The sequence below is a fragment of the Octopus bimaculoides genome, chromosome 18 (assembly GCF_001194135.2).
Source record: "Octopus bimaculoides isolate UCB-OBI-ISO-001 chromosome 18, ASM119413v2, whole genome shotgun sequence".
Taxonomy (NCBI): domain Eukaryota; kingdom Metazoa; phylum Mollusca; class Cephalopoda; order Octopoda; family Octopodidae; genus Octopus; species Octopus bimaculoides.
This window is the reverse complement of record NC_068998.1, coordinates 10,812,002-10,822,570: the sequence shown is the minus strand read 5'-3', so window position 1 is coordinate 10,822,570 and position 10,569 is coordinate 10,812,002. Positions and strand designations below refer to the sequence as shown.

The 10,569-nt window shown below is 36.7% G+C and overlaps 1 protein-coding gene across 4 annotated transcripts in view; it reads left to right on the top strand.

Annotated features, from left to right (window-relative positions):
• LOC106879111 (disintegrin and metalloproteinase domain-containing protein 10) overlaps nt 1-10,569 on the top strand; it is a 58,785-nt gene that overhangs the window by 46,672 nt on the left and 1,544 nt on the right. For 3 of the 4 annotated variants that reach the window (XM_014928551.2, XM_052974274.1, XM_014928550.2), the window contains exons 10-17: nt 410-608; nt 1,417-1,570; nt 3,343-3,447; nt 4,680-4,764; nt 5,681-5,789; nt 7,360-7,491; nt 8,186-8,325; nt 9,178-9,351. In XM_014928551.2, the coding sequence (XP_014784037.1) occupies nt 410-608; nt 1,417-1,570; nt 3,343-3,447; nt 4,680-4,764; nt 5,681-5,789; nt 7,360-7,491; nt 8,186-8,325; nt 9,178-9,351 (1,098 nt within the window). Of the gene's footprint in view, nt 1-409; nt 609-1,416; nt 1,571-3,342; nt 3,448-4,679; nt 4,765-5,680; nt 5,790-7,359; nt 7,492-8,185; nt 8,326-9,177; nt 9,476-10,569 lie in introns of all 4 variants that reach the window. The other variant, XR_008265878.1, reaches the window with a different exon arrangement.

Sequence of the window (10,569 nt, the reverse complement as noted above, 5' to 3'; positions counted from 1 at the left end):
TTATGTGGTCACTCTTGAAAATAGCAACCAGATCTCTTTCAAGTAACAGCCATTTAACAAAACAAGGCTAGGACATAAAAGACAAAATTAATCATGGTTGTAAAAGCCCTTCTTGAATCAGGACTGGTTTTGAGCCAAACAACAACTATGCATTCATTATTTTCTGTTGTTAACTGAACCACTTTTACTGTAGTAACTTTGAAATAAAACATTTTATAAGCTTTTGGCTATCGACACAACACAATGCTGGTGATCTTATGGGTTCAATCATTTTCGTTCTCTCTTTCTCCACCTCTGTCCCTCACTCCCTTATTATACATTATGAGATTTTGGTATTGTCTTGAGTATTTTTATAGCAAAACTATCAGAAATATTATTATAATTTTTGTTTGTTTGTTTGTTTTTACAGCATGACAAAAGTGTGGAATGTGCTCCATATGGCTCAAATGAAAAAGATGCAAACGAAGGCAATTATATTATGTATGCTAGTGCCACCTCTGGTGATAAGAAGCACAACAGTATGTTTTCACCTTGCAGCAAAGACAATATTACACGAGTACTTGATGCTGTTATCAATTCAAAGAATGGGAAAAAAAATTGTTTTGTCCGTGAGTAAAACTGAGAATCTTTTTAAAATGTTATTTTTAAATTGGATGAGATCTTAACTATACTCAGAATGAGTTTATTTTGTCAACACTTGACATATGAGATCTGAAAAAATGCAATAATATATGGAGGTTGTCTAAAACCACTAAGCAGTTTTGGAAGAAGGCTTCTGGAAACAGAAAAATTAACAAGTGTAGGCATAGGCTTCCTTACCACATGCTTCCAGGTTCAATCTCATTGCATGATACCTTGGGCAAGTGTCTTCTACCAACCAAAAACCTTGAGAGTAGATTTGTGTGATAGAAACTGAAAGAAGCCAGTTGTATTTTTGTGTGTTTATGTATATTATGGTATTGATTAGACTATCAGATGTTATACTTCACTGAATTGAACCAGTGCTTTTGTTAATGATATCGGCATAATGACTCTCTCTAGACACAACAAAATATTAATTTCATCCCAGGATTTAAGGCAGTCACTCCATTCTACTCCTTATTTTCATAAAGTTGTCCCCATCTTCTTCTTTATGGTTTGTAATCTTGTAGGTGGCTTGGTGACCTCACTAGTGCTAATGGTACACACACACACAAAAAAAAAGCACTCGGTCTATGCTGTAAAGTGGTTAGCATTAGGGAGGGTGTCCAGCCTTAGAAACCATGCCAAAGCAGACATTGTAGTTCGAATGCAGTCCTTGACTCCATTGGATCCTGCCAAGTTGTCTGACTTTTGCTGGTGTAGAATATGGATGTTAAATGATGATGATAAGTTACTTTTCACTGATTTTTTGCTAATATTTTTCATATTCTATAGACTCCAATGCAGCGTTCTGTGGTAACAAGCTTGTTGAGGGAGATGAGGAATGTGACTGCGGTTATGAAGAAGATTGTGTTAATAATAAATGTTGTTATTACCGTGGTAGCAAAGAAGGAACCCAGTGTACTTTGAAAAGTAATGCTAATTGCAGGTAATTCTTTAACTTGACTACAAACCATTTATGGTGTTGAAATGGTAGAACCGATAAAATGCCATGGCCAAAAAACCCTTGTGATATTTAGCTTTGTCTTTCTACATTCTTAATTGTAACCCTTTTCCTTACCATATTTCTCATGAAATAGTGTCTTTATTTCAACTAATTTTGAAAATAATGAATTTAGTGAAATAACTCTGTCATTAATTAAGCTGTTGTTTAAAACAAAGTAACTTAAAATTTCGATGAACAGTTTTAAATTAGATCTCTTTGATACAAAGTTTGCATCATTGAACCATGGGTGATCTTAATCGAGTTGATATCAAAAGGGTTAAATTCATTGGGAATTTCTTAATACCTTTCTCTTCTGGATCAATAAACTAAATACCAGTTGCACTCTGGGGATACATTGAATTGATTGTGGCCATCTTCACAAATTTATAGTTTTGTGCCAATGGAAGAAATTATTATTTACAGCAAAACTTAATGATTCTAAATACATTCATACAAGAAATATTTTAATATTCTGAACTGCTTAGTAAATCATACTGCAAAGCAATATCATATGATTTTAAATGATTATCCAGTCTCCAACAAATAGGTGAAAGACAACAACTCCTGAACATTGTAAGAAAAGTAAAAGCTCATCTATTATGGCCATATTCACAGAAGCAGAAGTCTAGAAAACATTATCATGCAAGGAAGGGTAATATATCGTTGTTGGCACTCCGTCGCTTACGACGTCGAGGGTTCCAGTTGATCCGATCAATGGAACAGCTTGCTCATGAAATTAACGTGTAAATGGCTGAGCACTCCGCAGACGTGTACCCTTAACGTAGTTTTCGGGGATATTCAGCATGACACAGAGTGTGACAAGGCTGACCCTTTGAATTACAGGCACAACAGAAACAGGAAGAAAGAGTGAGAGAAAGTTGTGGTGAAAGAGTACAGCAGGGTTCACCATCACCCCTGCCGGAGCCTCGTGGGGCTTTAGGTGTTTTCGCTCAATAAACACTCACAACGCCCGGTCTGGAAATCGAAACCACGAGTCTGCTGCCCTAACCACTGGGCCATTGCACCTATATCAAGAGGCAGACAAAGAACACTGGATGGACAATATCAAGCTGGTTGGTCAAGAGTAGCAAAACAGTTGGAGACCTTGCACTTAATTGGGAAGACTCTCATTGGGGTGTGTCACCATTGTGCTGCAGGCATACAATACATGGCGAGTCTCATCTGAATGAAAATATCAAACTTGTTTTAATCTGGGGAAAATAATAGAAAAGAAGCTTCTGTATATTCAGGAAGTTTCCATGATGCCTTTGCTATCAAATAGTTCCATTTCATTCTTTTAACCTATCCACGTCAATAATGGAAATTTTAGATATTCGCCATGCTTGAGGAGACCTATTGAGTCAAGAACATCAAAACCAAAATCAAATGGAAATTGTAGTTGTGATCCCTGTGCCGGTGGCATGTAAAAATTGCCATCTGAACGTGGTCATTGCCAGCCCCCTCTGGTCCCTGTGCCGGTGGCACGCAAAAAGCACCCACTACACTTGGAGTGGTTGGCGTTAGGAAGGGCATCCAGCTGTAGAAACACTGGCAGATCAGACTGGAGCCTGGTGCAGCCTCCTGGCTTCCCAAACCCCAGTCGAACTGTCCAACCCATGCCAGCATGGAAAACGGATGTTAAACGATGATGATGATGATGATGTTTCTATTGAGTATTTTCCAACTGAAAATAATTATTTTCTTTTCTATTTCAGTGAAACATCGGGTCCTTGTTGTGATGGGGACAAGTGTACTTTCATATCTGATAAACTGTGTCATAAAGAAGAGGAGCAAGGATGCACTTACAATTCTTCTTGTGAATATCCTTTATTGTGTGTGATTATAGTTTAGTTTTTGGTCAGTATTATATTCTATAATGATGGTGGTAACTTCCAGGAGAACTGAGCCTGAAATCTAACTTGATCATTGATTAATAACCATTTTGTTCCATTTTCATCGCATTGCAAATGCTTTTGTAAAAAGAAAAAACACTCACATCCTCTTAAATCAACTTTGAAAAAAAATTGGTGCTTCATACTAGTATATATTAAGCAATTTTCTAAAACTGTTATTAGTCAGGTTATTAAGGGAGTTAATTTCAATCTCAACCATCCATGTTGTTACATTGGAAAAACACAACATCCCTATTAAGTTGGATATAAAGATTCCCTTTTGGTATTAATATTGTTTCTGTTTGCTATCAATTATCTTTTTAATACGCCCACTGGCTGTTTGTAACATCAGTGCCTGAATAGATCGTTGACAAGGAGATTCAGCTGTGATATTGCTACAGGATGCCTACCACTGAGGAGTCCAGGCAGGGCGAAATCATGATATAACATTTCTGGCAGGCTGTAGCAGACAGTTTTTATTTGTCAACGATATAAATATGAATGCTTTTTTGCACCATGAGAGGTCCTCTCAAGGTAAATAACACAATATCCTGTGTTCAAACACATTAAGTTGAATAAAAAGATTGCCTTTGTTTAGACTGTACATAACTAGGTACTGGCCATACTTTTATCATGAAAGTATTTGGCCTAGTAGTAGTAGTTTGAGTGTCATAAGATTGTGTTTTCGATTCCTGAACCAAGCAGTATTTTGTTTTCTGGAGCAAAGCATTTCATTTCATGCTGCGCTAGTCCATTCAGCTGTAAATGAGTCAATGATAACTGGAAAGTTAACCTTGTGATGAACTGGTGTTCCCGTTCAGAAGGAAGTGTTGTAATTTCTGTTACGTATATGCTATGGGAATATGCTATGTCAACCTTATGAGTCCTAGAGCTCATAACAGACCCAAGTCTAAATGCTTCTTCTTACAGTGCTGGATGTTTTTGTGCAGATATTATTTAACCCCAGGTGAGCTGGCAGAATCATTAGCACGTCAGGCAAAAATGCTGAATCCATGTACAACTGCATAAGATAGTTGTAGCCTTTGTCTTTATTTTCATTAATATTATCTTTGTAAATTATATTTGTTGCTGTTTGAATTGTTTCTCTGATATTCTTGTAAAACCATTGTGAGTTTCACTTTTCTTTAACTGTGTCTCACTGGTAAACGTGCGACTTGTCCAACTCCAACCTTCAAGAAAAACGAAACACTATGCAACCACAACAGCAAAATTTGCCTCGATGGTGTAAGTAATGACATGTTCTATCTTTCATTTTAACTTTATTGTAGAAACACACAGCTTTAACCCTTAAGGTTTCCGATTATTCTGTCAAATGTAATGCTTATTTATTCACATTTTTTTGGATTTATCCTGCACTATGTTATAACCTTGATATTTCGATGATGTGATTGTGTATGTTCAAAATGACATTCTAGAGTAGGTGTGAGATATCAGATCTGGCCAGTGTGAACATAAAGCAAGCAGAATATTGTGGCCGGATATGGCTTGTTTAAGGGCTAAAGGGTTAATCAAATGGATGATAAAACATTTCACACACTGAAACATTTCATAAGTCAGAAATAACTCTACTGATATCTCATCAGATGAACCAATATTTGATATGGCAAGGCATCTCTGAGAAATGATCTTTCTCTATGGGAAGTAAATGAGAAGATAGTATCTTTTCCTCCTTTCTTCCTCCCTCTTTTGTGTCTCCCTCTACATCTATCAGTTAGTGTGTGTGTTTAGAATAAAAAGTTTCCCCTCCCACTCTCCACTGTCTCCTTCCCTCGACCAAGGCTTTGGTCGTCCCGAGGCTATAGTAGAAGACACTTGCCCAAGATGCCACGCAGTGGGACTGAACCCGGAACCATGTGGCTGGTAAGCAAGCTACTTACCACACAGTCACTCCTGTGCCTACATAATTTTATCCCAAAATATACATAAAACAAACAAATGAATTCAGTTTACTATTTCTAGAAAATTGAACAATGTTCCCTTTCTCTATACCAACGTTTTTCAGAGGCCTTTATGCTGGTGGTTAGCTCAGGGTTACTTAGTGTCAAACACCTTAAATTTTGGTTAAACAGATTCACATTAATCTCTGAAGATGTTCGATTTTTGCTGTTTCTTTATTTTCATATATTTTTTTTCCTTTCAGCATTGCATTGGATCTGTGTGTCGCAGAATTAAATGGGAGGAATGCTTTCTAACCCCTCCTCATAATGATGAAAACTTTGATCGTGAACTACTCTGTTACGTTTCTTGTAGTACGTATTATCCTTCATATTATCCATATCAGTATCAAACGATCATAGAACATGTTTTTATCAATTTATTGTTTTAGCTTGAGATGTACGAATAAATTCATTTAGTTAGCAGCAGCAGCACTAGCTGCATTATAATTTTACATTGTTTTTTTTTTGTCTTTTGTTTTTCTTTTTCTGGGCTGATATGGGTTGGATGAATCTGCTGCAATGCAGCTTCTCATTCATTACTTACTGATCCTGGTGTAGCCATCTGGTTCACCAGTCCTCAGTCAAATCGTCCAACCAATGCTAGCATGGAAAGCGGACGTTAAACGATGATGATGATTCCTCATCATTGCTTTCCATGACGTCCAGCATCCAGAGATCAGACCTCACACTGTCTTCCTTTTCTTTCATTGGTTTTTCTCTTCTAATTTGCTCACAAATTTTAATTTTTTTTTAATCTTTAGAGGATCTTTGCTTATTTTGTGTCTGAACCTGCCTAGGCATGGTGAATCTTGGCATTGTACACAGTGCCAAGAACTATTCCATGTCAGTTGGCAGATATATAAGCACTAATCAGCAAACGATCTGTTCACTAAAAGTATAAACAAAGGCCAGCTACTTGGCTAGACTCTATGATTTGGGCTACTTCTGACTGATGAGACATGTTGAAGCACTGGTGTCCCAGAATCCTCTGCACCAATGAGTCACGTGTGTTGAACACACTATCGTCATAAAAAAAAGAAACTCTCTTTTGACATACATTACAGTAACTAGCATATTTTGTGTCCAAATCTGCTTGGACATATTAAGAATATGTATACATAAAAAGCACATTTCAAGCGTTGGGCCTCTTGGAGGCAATGACAAATGACTGAGAATTTTGGCAATATGCCATGTTTGGGAAGAAGACCCATCAAACCAAGTGAAATCATAGTTGTGTGAGATACTGGTGTCACGCATCTGGCACCCATGCCAGTGGCACGTAAATGCACCCATTATATTCGTGGAGTGGTTGCTATTAGGAAGGGCATCCAGCTGTAGAAATAGATGTTAAATTATGATGATGATGCAAATAATGATTTTTAGATCTCTATAATGTTTACAATTTATCTATTTCACAGTATATCATTCATTTATGATACTGTACTTTTACTGCAATAAAATTACAGTAATCCTCTGTAATGGATGAGATATATTTTTTATTGCAACTGGTGCTTCAAACAGTACCCAAGGGATGTGATAAACCATAGTTCTGTACAAGACATTTGAATAACACTAGTGTATAGTAATATTTCTCTCAATTTCAGTAAAGATTGTGTATTCTTGGTAACCCATAGTGATACTTATGAAAGGAGCCAGCTTGATAAAAATGACTGAGATAATAGAAATACTATAATGAATGAAATCAGTGCTAATATAATCTTAGAGACAGACAGGTTGATATAAAAAAAATGGGACTTCTGTCTTCTTAAAACAAATCTCATTGTTTTCACTATCTCTCCATATTCACACTTTCATCATGATGTAACGTTATCATATATGTTTTGTTTAAGTGTATTAAAGCAACAGGTAACTTGTGTTTCAGCCAAGACAGGAAAAGAATGCATTAGCTCTAAAGATAAAGACAAGGTTAAACGACCTGAAAATATACAATTTCACAATCTACTTAGAGAAATAAACCAAAATATTGACTATGCTCCATTGAAACTTCCGGCAGGTAAGTAAATATTCTGATTGAATCACTTCTGTTTGTTTCATACGTTACTTTAATCCTTTAGCATTTAATCTGGCCCAAATATTCTATGTGTTATGTTTGGACCAGACAGATCTGGCCTTTCCCATCTGTCCTACAACAAGTCATTTTAAACATACACAATGACTCAATCAAATTCTTGGAGTTGCAAGATAATGAATGATAGTGCTCATGGACTGGCTCTTGTGTGGGTGGCACATAAAATACACCATTTTGAGCGTGGCTGTTGCCAGTTCCGCCTGACTGGCCTTCGTGCGGATGACACGTAAAAGCACCCACTACACTCTCAGAGTGGTTGGCGTTAGGAAGGGCATCCAGCTGTAGAAACTCTGCCAAATCAGATTGGAGCCTGGTGTAACCATCTGGTTTCACCAGTCCTCAGTCAAATCGTCCAACCCATGCTAGCATGGAAAGCGGACGTTAAACGATGATGATGATGATGAATGTGAATCATGTATTCATAACAATGTGAATAAATAATCACTATATTTAACAGAGCAATCTGAATGCTAAAGGGTTAAGGCCGTCATTTTTTCAATCTCCAAAGAAATAGGGAAGTTTGACCTGTTTGTGTGTCTGTTATATATAGGTTTACAAATATTAAAGGTAATTGTTTCTGAGCATTTAGTTCCATCTGTTATGTCATTTCTCTTAACAGGATCTCCATGTGATAACTTCCGTGGCTACTGTGATGTCTTCCATCGATGTCGACGAGTAGATGCGGAAGGACCCCTGGCTCGTTTGAAGAATTTGATATTTAACCCTGAAACTCTTCAAACAATCAGAGAATGGATTATTGTATGTATTACTTTTTGTTTAAGCTGCTTTATGTAAAGTATATATGTGCATACACACTCACACACACACACACACACACACACACACACGTAAGCAAATGAAAGAAAGTAGCACTTAACACATTTAGTGTTGAAGTTACAAGTATTTAACAGTTTTACTCAGCTCCACGTTACTTGAAGTTTCTTTTTTATACCCTGAGAACTTTGATATGGAACCAAGTCAAACTGTGTGTGTGTGTGTGTGTGTGTATAAAATGACAAATACAGGAGTTGGACAAAATAATAGAAACACCTTAAAATTTCAAACAAATTTATTTTAATATGGGGTAGGTTGAATTCTATGAAGTATGGACTCGTACAAAGTTTGAATTGTTTCCAAAGGAATTTTTATCCATTCTTCAGCTAAAACAGTCTCCACTTCTTGATACACCAAACATTTCGGTTGTTTTCATTATGCTAGTGCCTGCTGTATCAGCACCAACAATTTAACCTGTTTGAAAGTCCGATAGATCTGTCATTTTAATTACCTTTTCCTGATGATACCTGAGAAGAAACAGCAGTTTTATCAAAACATATTAAGAAACACTATAATAAGTCAAAAAACATTAAAATAAACAAGCTTTTGACTGTTTCATAGATATTTCAAAGTTATGATGCTATGATGCTTCCATTATTTTGTCCAACCCATGTATATAAAATAAAATTATCTGTTGCGTTGCATATATATTACAAATTTAATAATTATTTTGTTTTTGTTTTCAGTGTTATAATCTTGTGAAAGTTTTGTTCTATGAATTCTCAAATTTTGGTTTTGTACAATTTTTAAATCAATTTTTCAAATGTTTAATTTCAGGTTCACTGGTGGGCTGTAATGTTAATGTGTATAGGATTGGTCTTGTTCATGGCTGCATTTATCAAAGTCTGCGCTGTGCACACTCCCAGCAGCAATCCACGCAAGCCGGCTGCCAGAAAACTCAGTCTGCCTTCAAATCGCCTTCAGAACAGGCCAATGTCTGCTAGACACCATGTATGTCAACGTTATGATGGTCGCAGATTTTATACTAATTTATTGGATCCGCATTACTGAAAAATTCTTTGATTAGTTTCGTTTATTTACAGTTATATTTTATAGCTGTTCTGAAATTGTGCAAGTAAGACAATATTACACAGACAACCCCGCCTTAGTTGTCGACTTTACTTGTACCTTTTAGTTTTACCAACTCATCCTGTTTTACCAAAGATATTCTGCTTGGTCATAGGCACTTAGTTTTCATTTACAATATGAATCCAGCCATACGTAAATATCTTAATTCATTATTATTTTTGGAGTCAACATATTTCCTTAAGCAAAATAGTTATAGCAATGTAGCTATCTTAAGGTGTTTCTACCAGCATTTACTGCCCCACCCCCACTTACTCGCTCTCTCTCTCTCTCACATAGTAAATATTTTGTAGAATTTCCTGCAGATTTTTGATGTTTTGCAATATTTGCACAGCACTAAAGTTTCTTGAATAATGTGTATTTTAAAATATCATTATTTTACCTCCTCTTTTTTTCCTAATATTGTTTTGGTAAATATGTGTAGAATTACTGTTAAGGGCATCCAGCTGTAGAAACCATGCCAAAACACAGAGGAGACTGGTATGGCTCCCTGCCTTGTCAGCTTCTGCCAAACCATTCAGCCTATGCTAGCATGGAAAACAGATGTTAAATGATGATGATGATGATGATATGTTACATAAAAAAAAAGGTTACCTTCTTGGGTCATGCTGACTCATAAGGGCCAGTTTCCCGGTTTCCATGGCATATATAGTCCCCGCCTGGATGGGATGCTGATCCATCGCAAGTTTACTCATTTTTACCCTCTAAGTGGACTGGAGCAACGTGAAATGAAGTGTTTTGCTCAAGAACACAACACGTTGCCTGGTCCAGGAATTGAAATCACAGTCTTACATTCATCAGTCCAACACCCTAACCACTAAGCCACATATTTCCATATGTTATGTACATACACCTGACAGCTCCACATGTGTCAATTTCTTTGTATTGGCTCATGCTGTATGGCTACATAACTGTTGTCTGCCCAACTTACATATACACACATTCACCTATACACTCATCATTTATTCGCCTTTACATTTACTTTTCCTTGCTGGCATGAAGTGGGTGCTTTTATGTGCCACCGGCACGAAGGCCAGTCAGGAGGTACTGGCAACAGTCATGCTTGAAATGGTGTATTTTACG